The sequence below is a fragment of the Populus trichocarpa genome, chromosome 13 (assembly GCF_000002775.5).
Source record: "Populus trichocarpa isolate Nisqually-1 chromosome 13, P.trichocarpa_v4.1, whole genome shotgun sequence".
Lineage (NCBI taxonomy): Eukaryota > Viridiplantae > Streptophyta > Magnoliopsida > Malpighiales > Salicaceae > Populus > Populus trichocarpa.
Window position 1 is genome coordinate 14,912,691 of NC_037297.2, and position 21,070 is coordinate 14,933,760.

Below are 21,070 nucleotides of genomic sequence, written 5' to 3' on the forward strand. Positions count from 1 at the left end.
ACATGGCTGCTGGGAGCTGGGGAGTGTCATTTGACTTGTCTTGTAGCTTGAACAAATGCAAGAAGTTGAATCATATGCTTGTTGGTGGGTTTATGGCATGTTTTTTTGTCCAATATTATCAACTCCTTAGAAAGACTGCTGGGAGTTTGGGTGGTATCATTTAATTAAATCTTGTTGGCAGCAAAAAATCCCATCTTAGTGTGTACTTGGTATTTTATTTCGGTAATTATTGTGGGTGCGGTTTAAAAAAAATAAATATAAATTTTTTTATAAAATATAGTTTTTTTCTTAAACAAGGTTTCAAGATAAAGTTTAGAGTAAAACGTGGTGTTCGTTGAATAATTCATGGTTGAGGCAAAACACAAACTGCATCAAAGAAACAAACAGAGCCTTAACCTTATATATATAAAAATAAAAAAGAAGCAAAGCTTGATTCTATCTTCTTGCATGGCCAAAAAGCTATAAAATTTGGCTAAATGAAGAGTAGTAAATACATTGAGAAACACAGGAAAACAATACTGCAATAATTTGAAGCCACCCTTTTCTTTTCACACCTCCCACCTTTCCTACCTAAAGGAAAAGGAAAAAGAAAAAGAAAAAGAAAAACATCTGATCCCTTTCTCTTTAAGAATCCGGTCATTCAATAGAATAGAAAAAGGGTGTAAAAGCACAGGCACAAGTTGATGAAAAGACCTTTTCCATTCACTTAAAAAAGATGTATATTCTCCTTCACAGTCTATGGAGATTCAAGACTTTGCCCAAAATGTAACTTCCATCCCTTTGGATCCATTTCCACCTGTCAAGTGTCAACCATATTACAAAGTGGGATTAAAAAAAAATCATCAGCGCTATGATTTTTGCTTATTGGTGTTGATATTTTGTCAGGTTCGTTATAAAATGAAGAACGAATTTAAAATTTCATAGGCCAACTGATCATTGTCAAGGTAGGGGTCACCTTCTCTAGAAGCAGGCAGTCAGTAATCTACATAGGATAAATGGCAAAGAGATTCCAAGACCAAGTCTTAGCAAGCATATTAATGGTAGTGGTGGAGTCATTTGAAAAGGTAAAAAATTCTCTCTTGAACTTCATATTATATGAAATGTTGACTAGCAATACAAACTCAAGGCATTTAACACTCTGATAAAGAAAGAAGGGTACCAGCTCATACCTGGAATGCCTTATCTCTCCAAAGAAATTTACAGCCGCGGGCTTTGATGTAATCAAGAAGGGATTTGGGAAGCAGTGGTTTGAAGGTAGCATGTAGCTTCACCTTGTTTATCCCTCTGCAAGCTAAGAGAGCAGCTGCCAAGCCATTTGGAGTTAAGCCTCTCAAGTGTAGCATAGTCATGTTCTGCAGGCGATTGATGCTGGCTAATGCCGAAAGGCCAACATATGTTACTGAACAGTACGACAAGTTTATCTGCAACAAACAGAATGAACAATTGCCATTAGCCTATTATATCAGATTTCAATGTTCCAGGAGATCGGATAAATGCCATACCTGTTTGAGGTTTTGGGAACACTGAGCAACTGGGTGCATTGCATTATTATTGATATCAAAGCACTTCTTAATGTCCAACACCACAAGTTGCCTACATCCAACAGCAATAGCTGATATACCTTTTGATGAGACATGAGGACATCCTATTATCTCAAGTACTTTTAACCTTGAACATCATGATAATGATATTGATGAAGCCTCAGTAAATTTATCATTATAAGCTATGTTAATGACTTCCAGTTCAGGACATCCACTCCTGAGCACTTACTGAAGCTCAATTCCTAGACCGAGTTAGGCCAACTTCCAAATGGCTCTAATGCCAGAACATTTAACCACACAGCCATCCAGCTAAACTGATTTCAGCACCGAAAAGTTCTGCAAACATTTTGCTAGATCTGCAGTAACCTGAACCATCATCAAGTATTAATAATGAACCTCTATGTGACCAAAAACTTCCAGGAGATATTTTAGATATTGGACTCACAGTAGGACCATAAGCTAGAGTAAGTTCTCCTAGGTTTTCAGCATCGCTTATCAGAGATGACAAACTCACATGACTGATGTTCTGGCAGTTTACATATTAAGTGTCTGCGAGACTTGTAAAATTAGAGAAATTGTCGATTGAATATTAAACACCCTGCGCGAAATGGGCGAGTGAAATGGACTACAGTATGAATTCCCGCCTAGGAATTCAATAAACAGAAAACAATTTCTACTTCATTCATTCAATTCTGGAATTTACATGTTTCGCTCCTACATGAGTTGGTAACAAACTCAACGTAAAAAAAGAGCAACAAACAGCATCAAAATTTGCAACCCTGCAAACAATGCAGAACTAATTTATAATGAAAAGGTACCTTGAGTGACTTGCAACTCTGTTGAAGAGTTGAGAGGCCATCATCATCAATACCAAGGCATCCCTCAAGGACTAAATCTTCAAGATGCTGCAATTGCAAAATAGATGGAAGACATTTCTCTGTAATCTGCAAACAAACTCACAATCATTTTAGAGTTCTCAAAACTGCCTGCATTGCATTTTAATTACCACAATTTGAAAGAAAACTGTTAGGAGGCTGATTAGAACACACAAAATTAGCGAGGCAGTAATCCCATATAATACTGTATAATTAACTAAAGTGGTAAATTCCTTAAAAAGCGCCAATCAATTGTACAGTGGAGAGGAGACTTTACCAAAAGATTCTCACTTTGTAGCTGCATTTGCATGGACTTTTTATATCGCGTGCAACTTTTTTGACCAAGTTTTAGTCAACAAACATTAAACCTCTCTAGAAGGTATTATCCACCATAAAACATAGCTGAAGAAACAAATAAATAAATTCAGACAAACTATCACGGGACATAACCTAATTCTTGAATCTTCTGAGACAACTTTTCAGGAATGCTGACCATCAAATATTGTCCCACTGGGATTAGAATTTTCCCAATCATAGACTTGATTAGTGCTCTAAACAGAAACAATGCGTCGGGAAACAGCAGCAGGGTTCAAATCATCAAAAAGCCAAACTTCAATTTCAACCCCAAGTGGCAAGAAATCACATTGCTGACAATTAAATTCTTATCAGTACTTAAATCCAAGTCAAAGGAAACATTGTGACATCATATTGGAAGTAAAAACACCACAGTTACATAACAGAACAACATCAAAAGCATGTACTGTCCTAATAATAACTTCAACAAAGATCAATTAATGAAGGAAGTAAAAACAAACAACAATTCAACAAGAAGCCTTCGAATTTTTCTTTCCTTCATGTTTCTCAGAAAACAAACAGAGAACAGAAACCAAAATAGACAAAGAAACACATCAAATTACCTGTAAGTAAGAGAGATCCAAGCTCCTAATATCCTTACATTTCGAAGCAAGCAATTCCACACCAAGATCACTAACCTTCAAACACCATTTCAAGAAACCAACCTCAACTTTCTATACCCAACAGCAATACAACCAATCCCCATATCAGTAATCAGCTTACACCTAGCCAACCACAACTTCTCCAAATTCTTAGCCTCAGCAATTGCAGCAGTAGCCAAATCATTCAACTCTACTCCATTAGACAAATCAGTCTCAACCAAATTGAAACACCTTGAAACCAAACTCACCAACCCAATATTAGTAAAAAACCTTGACCTTGACAGGTTTATAGAACACAAAACATCGTTACATGACAAAGAAACAACTTTCAACATGCTGTCTTCAATGCGAGGACAAAGAGTTAGATCAATATGTTCAGTATGAGGGTATCTAGGAAGGGCTCTTGATAAAAGCTCAGCTCTAAGCGGCTTAAGAGTCTTCCTATGGTGAGCTTCAATGGAGTAAAAAGCTTTGCAAGTTAAAGAAAAAGACTTTTAGCAAAAGGGTCATTGTTAAGATAGTCAAGGATTGTAAAGACGATTTCTTCAGTGAGAAAACCTAAGGGGTTGCTAAAGGGCGGCGCTTGCATAGTGGTTTTCTTGTTTGTTTTCATGGGTGGAAAAGAGTGTGCAAGATTTTGAAAGGATTTTTTTTTTTTTTTGTGGAGTTTAAGGAAAGGTTATATGATGGAGTAACGGTTAACAGTGGTACAGCTGGTGGAGATTCTGTAGCACTTGGGGAAGTTGACTTGCGAAGGTAAAAAGTCTATATATTAGGTTTTTTGGTGCTATTTTATTTTTATAGGACTACATTAATTCTTTTCTCTTGTTGAATTTACCTATTTAATTCAGTGAGCGTTCGGGAGTGCCGTATTTTTACTTTTATATATGTTTTAAAAGTGTGTTTTATTTTAAAAAAAATATTAAATTAATATTTTTTTTATAATTTTAATATGCTAATATAAAAAAATCTAAAAAATTTATTTTGAAACATTTTAAAAAGAAAAATATTTTTTAAAAAATACTCTAAATTAAAATATTAATCACGCATTAAACATGAAATATCCCAATTAAAGTTTCAAATATTAATTACCGAATCATCTTTTAAATACAACTGACTTCTTGAATCATAGTATTTAATAAAGTTTTTTAAACTATTTTTTAATACAAGACTCATTTAGGTTCCTATGATATGATATGATATGATATGATATGTATAATCATGTCAAAACTATAAATAGAGATGAGTTTATAATACCAATATTATTAAAATATAAGTATTGATTAAAACATTAAATTTGAATGAAAAAATAAAAGAAAAACTCATAAAATTTAAATCTAATGATACAGAGAAGGCAACATCTTTGCTGGACAAGAGGGATTAGATTTGGTTTGATGTATTTTCTTAAGCTTCGGTTATAAATCTTGTATTGTTCTAAACTCCTAATCAGTTTTCCTGATTTTGCAACAAGATTCATCCATTGAAAATGGGTGTTCTTTAAAAAATTTCTTATGAACGACAGGTTACCTGTGGATGACTTTAAGTTAGTTGAATGTCAAACATGACCTATCCACTCCACAGTCTCCATTCCAAATCCATTACAATGTTCTTCAAATTGCGGGCTAGTAGACCAGATCTTCCATTTGCAATATGAGACTCCCCGGCTAAATTATGGCCGCAGCTGGGAGAGCCATGCTTTTCTTTTCTGCTAGTGACACACATAAACAATGGAAAGAATCATCAATGAGACATTAGAAAGTTTTGGTGAAACCCTAATTGTGTTTTCCAAATCAATTTCAACTACAAGTTCATTGGCTTCCATTTCCATTCCTATTTTGCAAGTTGGATCAGAATCCAACGGCACAACAGTTCTGAACCATACTAAGGAAGATGCCTACTCTCAAAATATAAGGCCATGATCTTGCTGTAAAAATAAAAGATGAGAGTAGAAGACTTTTAAATTCTCATCGATTGGCAACATCGTCAGATATGGCATAAACAACGAGTTGAGAATAAAAATATATATGAAAGTTGCCCTCACCACTTGGCAACATCACTAGATAGGATATAAACAATGAGTAGTGAAACATCAATCAAATTGGAAGTGAAATTCTACAATTAGTTTTCAAAATTCTACATTGCTACAGTATTCATAAAACTCTTCAATCATCGCATCCACGAGTAACATTTGAGGCAAGAAGTGAAGGAGGCAATTGATTCATAACAAAGGCCGGTTACTTCTTGGCATAAGTAACAGCCATGGGGTTCTGGGGAGTAATTTTGAAACCTTGAAGGGCCTGCATGGCCATGGAGGATTGCACATCATCTTCAAATTCCACAAATGCAATACCTGGCTTCGCCTCAATCATTCGGACTTCCCTAAATCCTGGGTATTGCTGGAAGAGCACTTGCAACATCATGCTAGTGGTTTCATGGGGCAAGTTTTGAATAAACAATATATTATTTGGCGGAGCTGTTTCTTGTGCACCCTGGTTTCCATGGCGGAAAGAAGTCTACACATCATAGACAGAGACAGGACATAATAAGCAAGAATTGATCAAATAAAATAGGAGAATTCACTCTTCTTTTCCAAAAGAAGTAGTTGGGGTGAACAGATGAAATACACACAAAAGGTGCATTAATCCCAGTAATGAGATCAATGCACACTGACTGCTTCAAACAATTATCATGCAATCATCTTCAACACTTTTCATAGTCATGCAAATGAAACACATGAATACTGCACACATGACCTAAGTATTTGCCCAACTCTTAAGAACATTAACATGTATGCAAGTGTGCAAGTTAATATGGTGGAGAGAAGCATAAAATATGACTTACCGGGCCCCCGTTACTTTCAGCAGGTTTACCATTAGCTGGAGCTGATTGCTGGGATTCTTCAGCACGTCTTTTTCTTTCAGCTGAAGAGGAAAGCATGTGTTAAATTATTTGCAGATAATAGAATAGCAGGAGCATCACTGAATAAAAATTAAAACATAATCCACTTAACAGTAAGTCAAAACAGAACATTGGTCTTGTGTGCCAGAATTTAAATCCCATTTCAATAAGACATGGCACTGCCCAAAAACTGCTCTACTTTTTTCTTTTCTAAGTTGTCAAAAGTTATTAGAAAACAATACATTAGACATCCAGAACTTTTGGCACACACATAACTTGTTTCTCCTCTGATTTTGTCCATTAAAACCGTAACCCTAGAAGTCCAAACCACCTAATTTACACAGGAGCATCCACTGAAACATGTAAATCATGGTATCAGCACCAAATTCATAGGGGCAGTGCTTGCTTCAAGTTTGGTATTTGGTTTCACTTTTACAATAATAGAATCATGTAAAAGATTATATTTGAACCATGTATATTTCCTTAGGCCAGTCATATGCTTGAGTGAGGAACTAGATAACTGAATCAACCATTAAATGATGTAGTTTCAGCAAACATAGCAAGCAGTGGTAGACTCTTTCACAAAGAATTTGCTCAAAAAATGGTTCTTCAAACCTTTTTGAGCAGTCAAAAGAAATGGCCAACTGGATATTTCTATTACTTCCATTCAGTACTGCATTTACATAGGAGAATTCAAACATATTTCTTTGTTATAATTTCCTAATGCAAAGCTATTTTCCTGACTCATTGTAATGAGTTCCATTTGAATGGTCAATTTTTTATGACATAAACATACCAGTCTAATAAAGATCAAAGTATAACTTGCTAGTTAGTTGCACTCACCTTTTTCTTCGTTCTTCTTCTTTTTCTTTGCATTTGGATCATAGACTCCTTCTGCTTCTGTAATGCAATCAGACATTGTTTTTGCATACTGGATTCGCTGCACCAAATCAATGAGATACATTACCACATTGAAAATTTAGTAGGAACAAAGATAGAATGAAGAAATAGAAATTTGATTAAGATTCTAAATGAAGGTATCATTCACAAATACACAGAATAACCGTCTTCAATGAATGCATGCTTCAACGAGTCCAATGGTCAATTTTTTTGATCAAATTGCAGTCAATTAAGGACATGCATGATTCTCCCTTCTTTATTACACTAACATAAAATATATCACACAACTATGACCATTTTATTAGGTGAAAAATAATATAATTCCATGAAGGACATAATTGAAACTTCATATAAGACATCACAATCTTTCCCTTTTTCTTCTTGTTTCCATTACATAATGAACTATTAGTTTAAGAATCACAATGGCCCAATTATTAACCACAAAAAATCTCATGGCTTCTCTTACAGCTCACTCAACCAGAACCATTCATTTTCCAACCATAGTTTTAGAAGACAGCTAGTGCAAAATTACCATTCCCCTGTTATGCTTGTTCATGACAAGCAAACAAAAGCTTGATGATGAAACCAAAACAAAAACTGAACAGCACAAGCACAAAGGTTATAATTGACGGTCACAATATCACATCCAAAACTAGTTGCAAATCAATCAATTGTATAGACAACTTAATAATCCATCAAAATTGTATCTTTAAAAACGTGAAGATAATAAAACATAAAATTCTTTACATTACACAAACTTAAAAAAGGAATTGAAATAACATACCATAGCTGATGCATTATCAAATACAAAGAGTTGAAGACTTACTGACCAAGCATCTCAAAACGTACCATAGGTTTATCATAAAATGGAAAACCCTGCATTTGCCGCACAGCATTACTTGCAGCCGTCACTTCGCTAAACACAACCCATGCTTGCCCTCGAAGCTTTGCCGTCTTCAAAGCAACAACATCCAAAATCCTCCCGTATTGAGAGAACAAACAATAAAGTGATCTCTTCAACTCTACCCACCAAAAAAACCCGTCAAAAACCTAACACAATTAAGCTAAAATACTTCAAAATCACAAAAAAAATCACCATATTCTCCACTTCTCATTGACCAAATATCTTCCTTTAACAGCTCTTTTAAGCTACTTCCACCCTAATATTCTAAACCTGATTTCACTTTCAGTAACCCTAAGAAGAAATCTACTAGAAAAATCAATTAAAACTGCTTTTAGCTTAAATGGGTCGACTTACATATTGCCTAGAAAGAAAAAACAATAGTGAAGTTGAGATTTTTTAGGGTTTTAGTTACTCAAACTCAGTAAGAAAAACAGGAAGAACGTTAAAGTAAAGCAAGTACAATATACCTTCTTTCTTGACCTTCTCGTTGAGGTTCTTAACGTAAATTGTTTGGTTCGGTGGTATGTCTCCTGTTAGCATCTTCGCTGAAAAAAAAAGGCAAGAGAGAATCTGAGACTGAGACTGAGAAATTTTGGGTTTTTGAGAAAGAGAGAAGAGGGAAAGGGGAGGGGAGGGAAAGAGAGTCTGTTTTAGGAATTAGGACAGACCGTGCCCGAACTATATATTTGGGCTTTTTAGTGTGGTTGCAGTTATTTGGGCTGGAGTCAACTATGTTTTGGGCTTCTGGCTTTTAGCATGGGCTAAACTTTGAAAACTTAATATTGGACTCACCAGGATTTTTCTAATTTTTTATTTTATTAACATTTTTTTATAAAGCAATAATCACAGTTATTAAACCCGGCCCGGCCCGGGGGGTCGACCTGGGACCCGGTGGCTGGACCGGTCCGGGTTTAATAAAAGACCGGCTGTGGCAACAGCCCGGCCAAACCCGGGCGACCCGGCGGGTCGACCCGGAACCCGGGTGACCCGAGCGAACCCGGACGAGACCCGGTTTTTTTTTTTTTTTCAAATGTGGGATTTGAAACCCATTAGTATATATACTCTATGTTTCCATGAAAAAAACCATGTTTTTTCAATGTGGGATAAAAACCTTTTGGTTTAAATATTTCAACTTAAAAGGATAACATAGTATCTTTTCATTGTGGGATTTGAAGCCCTTTCATATATATATACACTATGTTCCCATGAAAAAAACCATGTTTTTTTAATGTGGGATAAAAAAACCTTTTGATTTAAATATTTCAATTTAAAAGAATAACATAGTATCTTTTCAATGTGGGATTTGAAACCCTTTCATATATATATATACTATGTTCCTATAAAAAAAACCATGTTTTTTCAATGTGGGATAAAAAACCTTTTGGTTTAAATACTCTAACTTAAAAGGATAACATGGTATCTTTTCAATGTGGGATTTGAAACCCTTTCATATATATACTCTATGTTCCCATGAAAAAAAACCATGTTTTTTCAATGTGGGATTTGAAACCCATTAGTATATATACTCTATGTTCCCAAGAAAAAAATCATGTTTTTTCAATGTGGGATAAAAAACCTTTTGGTTTAAATACTTCAACTTAAAAGGATAATATATTATCTTTTCAATGTGGGATTTGAAACTCATTAGTATATATATTCTATGTTTCCAAGAAAAAAGTTATGTTTTTTCAATGGGGGATAAAAAACTTTTTTAGTTTAAATACTTTAACTTAAAAGCTTAACATAATATATTTTTATTGTAGGATAAAAAACTTTTTAAAATATTCTTTTAAACTTCATAATATGTATAATCTATATTTACATGGATTTTTTCATATGAAATATTAAAACTTTAATTTTTTTTTAATTTTTCCGGGTTAATCCGGGTTGACCCATGAAACCCGGGACCCGGCCCCTTGGCCGGGTCAACCCCCGGGCCGGGTTTAATAACTATGGCAATAATAATAATAATAATTTCTCACAAACAAATGTGTTTTTTTTTGTTAACTTGGGGGAATGGGAGTGAACCTCTTTCAAAATTTTTTTTAAAAAAAATATCAGAATAATATTGTTTTGATAATAGAAAAAATCAATAAGTCGAGGATTAGTTTTTAATTGAGTTAAGTTTGGATTGATTAGGTTAGCAAGTCAACTCGGACCAAATTAACTAGTTTTTTTACTTTTTTTTTTTTAAAGTAGTATCAACTATTTTAAAATCTTATTTAATAATTTTAAATTTTAAATTAAATTAATTATTTGATGTGATACGATAGTTTTATTAACTAAATAATTATGAGTTTATTTAAATTTTTTTTTTACTTCATCATATATATATATATATATATATATATAACTCTAGTCAAGGTACTTGCCTTGGAAAATGAATTCAAAACTTTAGAGTTTTGAATTCATTGCCGAAGTTGTCATCAGCCCCGCTAAATTTAAAACTAAATATTTTTTTAACTTGATTAAAACTATGGTGCAATTAATTATTTTCATCTTCCTTCCAATTTCTACGTACCTTTAGTTCCCCCACACCTAGTCTTGTACACTATTTTTGGCGAACGAGAGTTATATTCTTTTAATTTTTTGACAAGAAATGGGAATTAAGATACCATGAACATTGATTATAAGTAATTTAATAATTAATTAAGATATATACTGATATACATATATATATTATTTTGAATGACAGTCCAGGAACATGAAAACTAATCACTCGTTAATTAGAGTGCCAAAACAAGACCAGGCACAGACTTGTTATCAGAGACCTTACTTTGCCAAACGCTTTGGCAACTAGCCCTAGACTGAGAAGTGCTAATCGCCGGTGATGATGATATTGATGACCCTCCATCTCCAAAACGGGTGACAGTAACAGAAGTGTTGAAGTATTCTCTAACTTGGGTAATGATCCCATTTGTGACAGTCCATGCATGAACCCACGAAACATTCCAATCCTTGTTAAACCCTTCAACAAGGACCATTGATCCAAAGGCGACAACATTGGAGAGGGGGTACTGAAAGATGAAGGAGTTGTTGTTCGGTCTTACTGACGAAGATGAAGATGGTGGTTGGCCAGTGAGTAAGTTCATCAAATGTTGTTGGTGAATTGGTGGACCATGAAACCACCACTCTAGGTCAGGTGCTAGCAAGCGGTGTGCCGTTTCGATGTCTTTGTTGACTAGGGCATCATACAGGGCTACCACAACCCTCTTGTTATGTTCTCCTTCGATCTCCTCCAGGCTTGCTCGCTTGGTTTCCAGTTTTAAAGAACAAAGAGATCGATGTAGTCTTAGGGGAAGAAAGAAAGAGAGGGGTGATTGCGTTTTGCTTTTGTTGTTTTTGGATTTGAGATTTGAATATGGGAGCTTTGGGGGTGGTTTTATAGGGAATGTAAAGAGAACGTGGACTGTACGTATCATGAGTTCCATGGATGGTGATGAGTCAAAGGACCTACAGGCTACAAAGTCAAGCTTTAGGTTCCATATATAATTTTGAGGCCAATATTTAATTAGTTAACTAACTACATGATAAGTGAGAAAGTCTATTAAGAATGGAAATAATTTCACAAATAATATATGTATTTTTTTTTTAGTTTAACGTGGGTGTCCGGACCAGCTTGTGCGCACCTCGACTAATCCTGCAGGCCCTGAAGTTAACGACCATGTAAGCCTCCAGTGGCCATCATATGAGCAACCACAGGGCTCGAACCTGAGACCACAGAGGAAGCAAACCTCTTGGTCCCAAACTCTTACCACTAGGTCATCACCTAGATGGTTATAATATATGTATTTTAATAGATTAATCTAGCGATTAAGAAGATTTTGTTTTCTTTCTGAATTTTTTAGATTCAAATCTTAAAATCAAAACTCAAATAAAACTAATAATTAAACTCAAATAAAACTAATAATTAAATTCTTCTAAACGGAAACATATTTTTAAAATCATTTAGAAAAAAAGATTTAATCTCTGATTCAAAGATACCTTAAGTACTTCTAATTAATGACAATAATACATACAAATTATACAAATCCTGAAAATATATATCTGGACTTTATATATCAATCTCTTGTCTAACTCATGATGAACCCTAAACTCAGAGAATATACTTTCTGTCTACGCATAAATAAGTTATCCTTCATCGAAATTCAATCTCAATTTAAATATGGGAGTCCTCATCAATTTGTTATGTGTCTGTATTCTTAGCCAAATGAATGGATAAGAGAAGTACTGTTTGTTCGTTATATGTTATACAGTTCGATCAAGGGACCTAAATTAAAGTGCTGCTTGCGGATGGGACTCACTTATTGGCAGTGACCTCTCGATCGAGGACAGAAGTTCAATGCCAAGAGAATATATAATGGAGATCTGCTTAGGCAACTCTTAGGTAGAACATTAGGTAGATGGGGTGGAGAAAGGAAGAGTTGTCTAACATGGTAGAGGGAGAGAGAGCTTTAGCAGAGAAGAGAGATCGGTCCAGAGGAGAAGGAGGAAGGAAGAAAAAAAAAAGGAGGGAAAGAGTTTTTTCCAATTTAATTTGATTATACACGAAAATCGTATCTACATGTTTAGGTGGGTGCATGGCGTATGTACAACCAGCGTATATTATAAAACTGTGTTATTTAAAAAAACAATATTTAAGATATAATAATTTAGGTATATTTTCTAGTCAATATGCTTATATATATATAAATATTCTTTTTTAAATAAAAGAAAAACTACTCTTTGCAAAGAAAAATTAGGTAGAAGGAGTTGTCTATCATGGCAGAGGGAGAGAGAGCTTTAGCAGACTAGACTTCATACACATTTTCAAACCAAGATTAAGCCAAAAATTAAAAAGAAAAAATCAATCGGCCGATGAGGCTCAGCCAAAAAGGGCAGTGCCTCTTTCTTTGACAATGAAGGCACAAATGTTTATATATGGACCAGGTGTGGAGCAATTGCTTGTGCGCCATGTATGTATATATTTTTAACACTGATGGAGATTGGACACCGACGACATTCATGGCCTTCAATATTCAACATTTCTGTGGTTATGAATGCTGCTATAAATGTGTGCCCACTAACCTTGCAAACTTCTCCTCAATTATAAATGTATGATTTTGGTTTGAAAATAACGTATTTGGAGATTTTTGTCTGTAATCTCTTGCAAGTTCTTCAAAAAGGGTAGAGAGTAGTTAAAGAAGGACACCTTTCGGCCATTCTCCGGTCATCACTTTGATATTAATAAGCAAAGTCACTGATCAGCCTGGTTGCATTTGACCCCCCCCCTAGGATTATGACCCCGCCGGCCCTATGATCTTCTTGTAGACTTATGTTGAGTTTATTCTCCGAAGTGTGGTCCGATTAGAAATTTGTTAAAATTTATTTATTTTTATTTAAAATTATTTTTTTATATTTTTTATTTTGATGTATGTTAAAGAATAATATAAATCATATCTTCAGATGATTTTTTGATATGGTATCAGAGCCTTGATAATCAAACGGTCAGGAGTTCAAATATTACTATCTCTATTTATTTAATAAAAATTAAGAACAATGTAGTGTGAATTTGTGCAAGTTTCAAGCCTAAAGAACTTTTACTTGAGGGGTTGTTTATTTAATAAAAATTAAGAACAATATAGTGTGAATTTGTGCAAGTTTCAAGCCTAAAGAACTTTTACTTGAGGGGGTGTTTATTTAATAAAAATTAATAGTGTGAGTTTGTGCAAGTTTCAAGTCTAAAGAGCTTTCACTTGAGGGGTTGTGTTCTATTGAGTTGAGATGATTTTTTGATATAAAAATTAAAATAAAAAAATATTAATTATTAAAAAATAGTTTTAAAAAACAACTGCAACCACACTCATGCCTCCAAACACCCCATTAGTATGGGAACTAATTAAATATGGAGAGCTGCTATAATCTAACAACCAACATATATGATCATATGAGCTTTGCTTTAATTCTAATGAATCAACTTAAGAAAAAAAACAAAATTGAAAGATCATTATTTATGCCGACATTTGACGAAATTATTCCATTTGGAGATGGTTTTATTGTAAGAATTCTACTGGGTCGGTATTAATATTGTCATCAATAATTCATTGGTCCACCAATAATTGATATAACAATTCCCTGTTCCAGGTCAAAGAAGTAATGTTTAATGGATTGATTTTCTATTATGGTAATAAATTGATGAAATTATAATATCTTTTAATGCATTAAACCGATATAAAGAATATAAATATATATTAATTTTAAATTTTAATTTTAAATTTTTTGATTTTCAAAACTTAACCCTAGATCGACTCTGAATAGGAGTTTTAAACTATGATTAAAACAATCATTGAACCATATATAGTGCATTGGAGGATTCAGCAAGCAGTAAATTGCACGCAGCATCAAGTGATTTCCAGAATTTATCAACCTATGGTGGGCTCTTCTTCTTGTTAAATAAAAGTTAAAAACATTAGGGTTTAGTTTAATTTGTAAAAACTTTACGAGCCAATATGGGCCGAGAGTTAAGTTTGGGCTCTACACCAACAAAAAAGGCCCAAGCCTTCATAAGCTCAAAACAACCCCAAGAATACCTTTGCATAACCTTCCTTGTCTTGAACACAACACAGAAACCTCAAAAAACCCAAAACCTCACCAAGACAGAACAGAAGCAAAATCCCAAAAACACAGAAATGTTGAGGTTTCTTGCGAGATCCTCACTGAAAAACCCTAAATGGAATCCAAAACCCATCATTGCTATTCCTCAATCACCACTTCACAATCACTTCTCTTCAAAATCAGGCAAATCATCAGCTCCAAAAGGAAACAACAACAAAGCCGACAATCAAAAACCCAAAAAGAACCCAAAAAGATCTGGCCTTGATGATTCAAAAACTGCTGTATCTGACGCCAAAGAGACTACTGATGAAAGAGTGCTTCGTGCTCGCCTTCTTGCTCAAGACGAGAAGAACCCTTCACTTAATGCTGGTCCTAATGGGAGGCCTTTGTTTACTAATATCAGTTCTCTCTCTAGACTCTCACGCAAAGACACTTGTTCTTACTTCAAATTCGGGTATTTGTTTAGCTGTTAATGTCTTTAGTTAAGTAAATATTGTGGCTTTTTATGTGTTTTTGAATTGGGTTTTGATAATGTTACTGAATTGGGTTCCTTTTAATGTAGCTGAATTGGGTTCATTTTAATGTAACTTCTAATCGGTTTTTTGTTTTTGTTTTGTTGAATGTGATAGATATGTAAAAATGGAGTCATTATGTGTGTTTATTAGGCTGAATTAGGATTTTGTTTTTGTGTTTTGGGATTTGAAGAGAGAAGGAGCTGAACCAGATGTTGCCAGAGGGATTGCCAATGGGGATGGTTAAGGAGTTTGAGGAATCAATGAGGAGTGCTTTGCTTGTTAGACAAAGTTTTCTGGATCTTCGTGATAATTTTAGACGTATTGTTGATCCTCCTTTGCTCTCTTCTGATGGTAAAGGTACGGTTTTTTGTTACTATAGTTATAATGTTTTGGGTTTGATAAGCCATTGGTAGAATGATATCATTAGTATTTGCTCAATTTTGCATATGGTTAAAGCTACTTGGAGATAGTTTTGATTTTTTAGTGATGTGGGTAATTCTAGTTCTTAGTGTGTAGTGTGTATGTTATTGAAAATATTTTGAGTAGGGCTTCAATGAGTACTCCTATCCCTTATGATTTGACGTGTACAAGTAGGTGTGTGGTTAGGTAATTATCTGTAAAGTTGCAAAGAGATAGCTGCTTTTGTTGTGTATTGATAAGATAAATGGTGTGAGAGGTCTGTGATTGCTGTAAGTTGATGAATTTCTTTTTACAGGTCTGAAAGTTAGAAAGCAAATTGTATTAGATGGTCCTTCTAACTGCGGGAAGAGTATCACGCTTGCGATGCTTGTTCATTGGGCTCGTGAAGAAGGTTGGCTGGTGTTTTATGTTCCCAGAGGACGGGAGTGGACTCATGGTGGATATTTCTATAAAAACCCAATTACTGGTCTTTGGGATACACCTATTCAGGCAGAAAATGCTCTCAAGGTAAGAATTTTTAACATCTATTTTATCAAATGAATGTGATTGAAGAAGTATGCACGGTATGATCTGCTGAACTGCTATTATCTTTGGTAACAAATTGTTGATATCATGACATTAGTTTTTGCTTGGAAAATGTAAGAAAACAGGCAGGTCCATATCTTCTTTGTTTTGTTTGCAGTTTATGTAATTGAGTTCCAAAAATCAGTGATTGGCAATCCAAGGTTACTCATGAAGCATGTTTAGGTCCAATCCCCCCTCCTAAAACAGAAAGATAATCCATGATTCTGATTCTCTTTTCTACAAATGATTCTTCAGAATGTGCGAATGTTCTTGCTGTTAACTTTTCTGTTGTTTTCTTCTCCATTTGTCTTGCTATGCTCAATGTACTGAAAATCTTGTATTTTTCATACTGTTTATTTCTTTGCAGGATTTTGTAAAATACAATGAATCTCTCTTGAAGCAATTGCCATGCCATATATTTGATCCTGTTCCACTTGGAGAGGGTGCTGGAATTGGATTGTTAAAAGGAGTCGATTCAGTTCCAGTGCCTGAAAGCTCGACTTTGTATGACCTGGTTCAAATAGGAATCAAGCAAACACATGCAGCTGTTGGGGTTGTGCTTCGCTTGAGGAAAGAGTTATCACTTGTGAAGGATATTCCTGTCCTCTTTGCTATTGATCAAGTGAGACAGATTCTAGAATCAAATTCCCACATCATTTCATTTAGTTCTTTAAATGAATTAAGTTTAAGAATGCCACCAGAGTCATTCCATAGTTATTGATGTATATTTTTTTAATTGTTGCTATCACTTTTTCTCCAGTATAATAACTGGTTTACGTTCAGCGAGTATGAGGAACCAGTAACTATGCGCTCATGTCGACCAGTACATGCTAGAGAACTTGCAATGGTCAGTATCAAATGCTCATCTTTGTCAAGTCTTTGATTGGTGTCGTGTTAAGCTCTTCCTGGAAAATTTTCCTGTTTACAATGCTCTTTGATTGGTCAGTATCAAATACTACTCATCTTTGTCAAGTCCTAAAATTATTCTAATCTCTTTGGGTTGAAATGAGCACATGTATGTTGTGGATGTACCCTTGAAGAGAACTCATATTCTTAGGATGTTGATCATCCTTTTCCATGCAATGAGGATTTGGTCCTTGAGATTTAGTTTTCTTCCACCGTGGACATCTTGCACACACTTTTCTTATTCTTCTGGATAGTTAATTTATTGGAATCAATGACTGCTGGTTGGAGTTCATTGAACGTCACTCCATAACATTATACATCTCTTGCAGGTAAATGCTTTTAGGTCTATGATGCATAATAGCATGATGGTGGGTGCCTTTTCTCATTCAACAGCAGTTGGAAAGTTGCGCAAGGATTTGCCAGATGTCCCTTTAGATGCTCGTGTTAATTTAACACGATATGGTTTAGATGAAGCAGCTGCTGTTTGCCATTACTACCTTAGGTATGTAGAGGAATGCATATGATTGCCGGGTAGACTATATCAGTGATGAAGCACACTTTCATTCAACTGGCTGGATTCTTATAGATAATGCAGAACTTGCCAAATACTTTCTCCTTGATGCAGTTCTGATTTGGTTTTATTTGTTAACTTTGGCAGGCAAAGATTATTGCCTCGAGAAGCATTCTCAGAGGAGAGCTGGAAGAAGATATATTATTTGTCAAATGGAAATGGAGCAGAAATGAGAGTGCTACTTCCTTTAATGCAGTGACCCATTGAAGATGCTATCCTTGGACAAATTTAAACAGAGTTTGGCACAATTGCCGTTCAATCTTGTGGTCTTTGGTTTCCAAGCCGCATGGCACTTTCTGCATCCTAAAAGTGAGATTAGCAAAATACAGTTCCCTGCGTTTTGAATCCTTTATGTGATGACAGCAGTTAGAGTCGCAAAGTGAGAATTTGGCAATTTTTGCCACAATATTGACTTGCTTGGTTCAGACAACTCTTGTAGCTCAAGCATGTACGGATCAGTTACACATTTTGTAGTTCTGATTGATTGTAGAAGATTGATTTCTTGTGATAACTGATAATAGTTCTCATTTTCCAAGCCAAAATTTTATGGTTCTTTCTTCTAGATTTTAGTTTAATGATGGTTGCAAGTTTATATCGCTACTTGATGGTATGCAATCTGTTGGAAAGTTGCGTAAGTTTATATCACCGACCTTTTGACCAAGTGGACTAGGTCGCCAGTTGATCTGTTTTTCACCCAGTTTAACGTGAAACTTAGCCCAGGTTGTACGTTGGAATTGAGACTTGAGAGTTGCGCACACATGCAAAGAAATAACAAATGCATTCCCGTGAGTATGGAACGATGTACAAATGTAAATTCTTGTTACTGTCCATATAAGAAAATTATAATCGAAGATACTATCAAGCAATGACATACAGATCCAGGAAATATGGTTAACAAAATTTACTCCGCCGGGCATAAGTCTGGCGAAGCTTGTATAGCATCAAATCAAACGTGATATTAGAATCCCGATATCAACTTCCCAGTTGGAAAAATGAAGGAACTTCCAAAACGAGATTAAGCTGAATTTAGGCCATAATCCATAGCTGGTGAGCTTTATGTCGACCATAACCAGAAGGAAACCATTTTAAAAGGATTAAACAATGATTGCATTCATAAATAGTTGGAAAACGGATGGAATGTAATCAGTTCAATCTAGATGAAAATGCAGAATTAAGTTTTCTTGCCAACGTTTGAAGTAGGCAAAGAACAAAGCTAGAAAAGGAAGACAGCAAAAAACAAACTGAATCTTTTGCAACTATCATTTACAGCAATTGTTGATAATGTTCATTGATAATACCTGCGCTAAAATGGAATCGCCTCGATAGATCGTGCATGATCTTTGGAAGGGGAAACCTTTCACCTTAAAGTCAGGTCTTGACTCTCAAGAAACCTCTCCGACGAGAAAGACCTCCAGCTCAGTTCTTGCAAGCTTTTTCACAGTCCTTTTCACTCTGAAGATCAAGCTCTTGTCCCTATTATCACCACCCTTGAAACCTTGCCAATAACCTTTCTGCAACCAAGAAATAAATCAAGTTGCTTCTCACAGCCCATGGAAGAATAAGCACACAGAATCTGCAGCCAATGACATGAAGCAATAACCTCATCATCTTATATCAAAAAGAGAGACAGAAAAACAAACTTGAGATCTATTGAAAGGATCAGGTTATAACTTAGTCTCTTCGATTCTTGCTGATAATTATATTATCAAGGAGAGAGCAGTTGTTTTTTCGGGTTTCATGGTTTTGAAATCAAACTGGAAACAATAATTCTTTTTTGAAAGAGTTTTACAATTGGAAATCTTAAGAAAAAACCAACGCTCATATGTATTTTAAACATGAAGGACTAATTTATAAGTGTATTTCAAATCTAAGGACAAAACATGATTAATTTGTAAAACCATGACATTAGAGATGTGGCTGGCTAGCGCATCAGCTGGCCCTGTCTCCATATTAATTTCATGGCCAGCTAATTGTTGGACCACATCGGCTCAACATCCTTGAACAACCGTATGTACACAAAAAACAGACTGGAATACATTGATCGGAGATGGTGGTTCTGTATTTAATTTCCGGCCCGACAGCGATCTTCACATGTAAAAGGAATTTAGTTGAAACAAATGAAGAACAATAGTTGACTTAATATCTTTGTACGAAGATTTATTTAACGATCGCAGAGAAGAATTTTGACGGCCCCTTGAAACCAGCAGGAATTAATAAGCTGGAAGTATTTGTTAGCTGTCTAACTTAATGTCATCGTTGAGAATAATTGAGTGTCGGACTTAATATATGGGCAACTTTTACAATAATTCAATATTTTCATTTAATAAATAAAATATATTTGTCAATTATATTTCAATTATAAGATTGACCCACTTAATAAAATACCTCAAATATAAAATAAAGATTGCTCAAGACTTTTCTTATCATTCACACAAAAAAATAAAAAAAAAATTATTTCTTAAATATTTTATTTATAATTTTACCCAGTAACCCTGTTCATTTTTAACAGGTTATGAGCACATCAAATCATTTTTGACGTCTTGCTAATTTGCAACCTTACAGTATATTATCCTGCTTTCCTTCCCCTGATCATATACTGGGAGGGTTGTGGTCTAAGTGGTGAGTGATCTTGCTAGGTGCCATGGATATGGTTCTATCCCTTCTACCCACAAATCATCAGCCATTTGTTCTGAAAATACATGTTAATTTCCTGAGGTCAAATTAAGACTTTTCCACTGATTTGTGCACATGAAATATCCCTTCTTCCTAGGCATGCATGTATTATCTGTCGAGTTCAAGTTCTTGGCTTCTGTGAGGCCCTGATTTGTCTCTCAGTTGCATTGCCTCAAATAGAGGGAATCAATTAATTCAATAATTAAGTTACCTTGGCAAATGGGTTTCAGTTCTCCCCCCCGTGTATACACAGGACAGGCATCCTTTTCTTCGACGTCAAGATTTTTCCACCATTGGTTTGGACTTATGCAGGGGCATGTATAGGAATGTTAGTCAATTAAAATATTATTGGTTGTGAGTTTTTCACTGTAGTCCATCTATGATAAAATATGTTTAGGGTTGAATAATTATTTGAGGGGTAGGATGCTTTAATTACACATGATTAATTTATCATTCTTAATTTGTTTAGGAGCAGCACCATCTTTTTATTATTTTAGCTGGATGCAGAACCCTAATAACAGGCCTTGGATGCACCGCAAGCTTTTCTCCTCATTCAAGAGATTTTGACTTCATACGTTGGCTCAATCACCTTCACTCATGTTTATCGTGAGAATAATCTCATGGCAGATCACCTGGCTAAACAGGGAGTCCGAAGATCAACTAACTTTGTTGCGTGGTTTTGAATCATCCAACTGTTATGTGGGTCCTCTTTGTTTTAGTCCTGATTGTGACTCCTGGTGGAAATGGGATGTT

General features: G+C 35.0%; 3 protein-coding genes, 1 long non-coding RNA gene and 1 pseudogene across 4 annotated transcripts; 1 reads left to right on the forward strand and 4 right to left on the reverse strand.

The window, feature by feature from the left end:
- Positions 1-386: 386 nt before the first annotated feature.
- LOC18104684 (F-box/LRR-repeat protein 3-like) lies at positions 387-4,226 on the reverse strand (annotated as a pseudogene).
- Positions 4,227-5,393: 1,167 nt separating this feature from the next.
- On the reverse strand, positions 5,394-8,738 carry LOC18104685 (U2 small nuclear ribonucleoprotein B'' 2). The gene is made up of 5 exons (XM_006376487.3): positions 8,542-8,738; positions 8,020-8,192; positions 7,114-7,210; positions 6,214-6,293; positions 5,394-5,885 (listed from the first exon to the last, which is right to left on the reverse strand). Exons 1-5 carry the CDS (start codon positions 8,612-8,614, stop codon positions 5,607-5,609), a joined length of 702 nt encoding a protein of 233 aa, XP_006376549.1. The 5' UTR covers positions 8,615-8,738; the 3' UTR covers positions 5,394-5,606.
- A 1,959-nt stretch (positions 8,739-10,697) lies between these two features.
- On the reverse strand, positions 10,698-11,525 carry LOC18104686 (uncharacterized). Its single transcript, XM_024582950.2, has one exon. It carries the CDS (start codon positions 11,503-11,505, stop codon positions 10,801-10,803), a length of 705 nt encoding a protein of 234 aa, XP_024438718.2. The 5' UTR covers positions 11,506-11,525; the 3' UTR covers positions 10,698-10,800.
- A 3,126-nt stretch (positions 11,526-14,651) lies between these two features.
- On the forward strand, positions 14,652-18,206 carry LOC7464723 (uncharacterized). The gene is made up of 7 exons (XM_006376489.3): positions 14,652-15,122; positions 15,374-15,540; positions 15,899-16,110; positions 16,535-16,789; positions 16,928-17,014; positions 17,403-17,575; positions 17,732-18,206. The coding sequence occupies exons 1-7, from the start codon at positions 14,743-14,745 to the stop codon at positions 17,841-17,843; spliced, it is 1,386 nt and encodes a 461-aa protein (XP_006376551.2). The 5' UTR covers positions 14,652-14,742; the 3' UTR covers positions 17,844-18,206.
- Positions 18,207-18,403: 197 nt separating this feature from the next.
- LOC127904229 (uncharacterized) lies at positions 18,404-19,887 on the reverse strand. Its single transcript, XR_008057160.1, has 2 exons — positions 18,943-19,887; positions 18,404-18,696 (listed from the first exon to the last, which is right to left on the reverse strand). It is a non-coding gene; the product is annotated as an uncharacterized LOC127904229 (long non-coding RNA).
- Positions 19,888-21,070: the final 1,183 nt, after the last annotated feature.

What these genes read in the sequence shown, in the direction of transcription:
- LOC18104685 (XM_006376487.3), bottom strand. Translation starts at nt 8,614, where the DNA reads ATGCTAACAGGAGACATACCACCGAACCAAACAATTTACGTTAAGAAC. An exon ending in GAAGAAGAACGAAGAAAAAG is followed by an intron (nt 6,294 to 7,113) that starts GTGAGTGCAACT and finishes TTTCCTCTTCAG; the next exon opens with CTGAAAGAAAAAGACGTGCT. An exon ending in CTGAAAGTAACGGGGGCCCG is followed by an intron (nt 5,886 to 6,213) that starts GTAAGTCATATT and finishes TATGATGTGTAG; the next exon opens with ACTTCTTTCCGCCATGGAAA.
- LOC18104686 (XM_024582950.2), bottom strand. Translation starts at nt 11,505, where the DNA reads ATGGAACTCATGATACGTACAGTCCACGTTCTCTTTACATTCCCTATA.
- LOC7464723 (XM_006376489.3), top strand. Translation starts at nt 14,743, where the DNA reads ATGTTGAGGTTTCTTGCGAGATCCTCACTGAAAAACCCTAAATGGAAT. An exon ending in AGGCAGAAAATGCTCTCAAG is followed by an intron (nt 16,111 to 16,534) that starts GTAAGAATTTTT and finishes ATTTCTTTGCAG; the next exon opens with GATTTTGTAAAATACAATGA. An exon ending in GTTTGCCATTACTACCTTAG is followed by an intron (nt 17,576 to 17,731) that starts GTATGTAGAGGA and finishes TAACTTTGGCAG; the next exon opens with GCAAAGATTATTGCCTCGAG.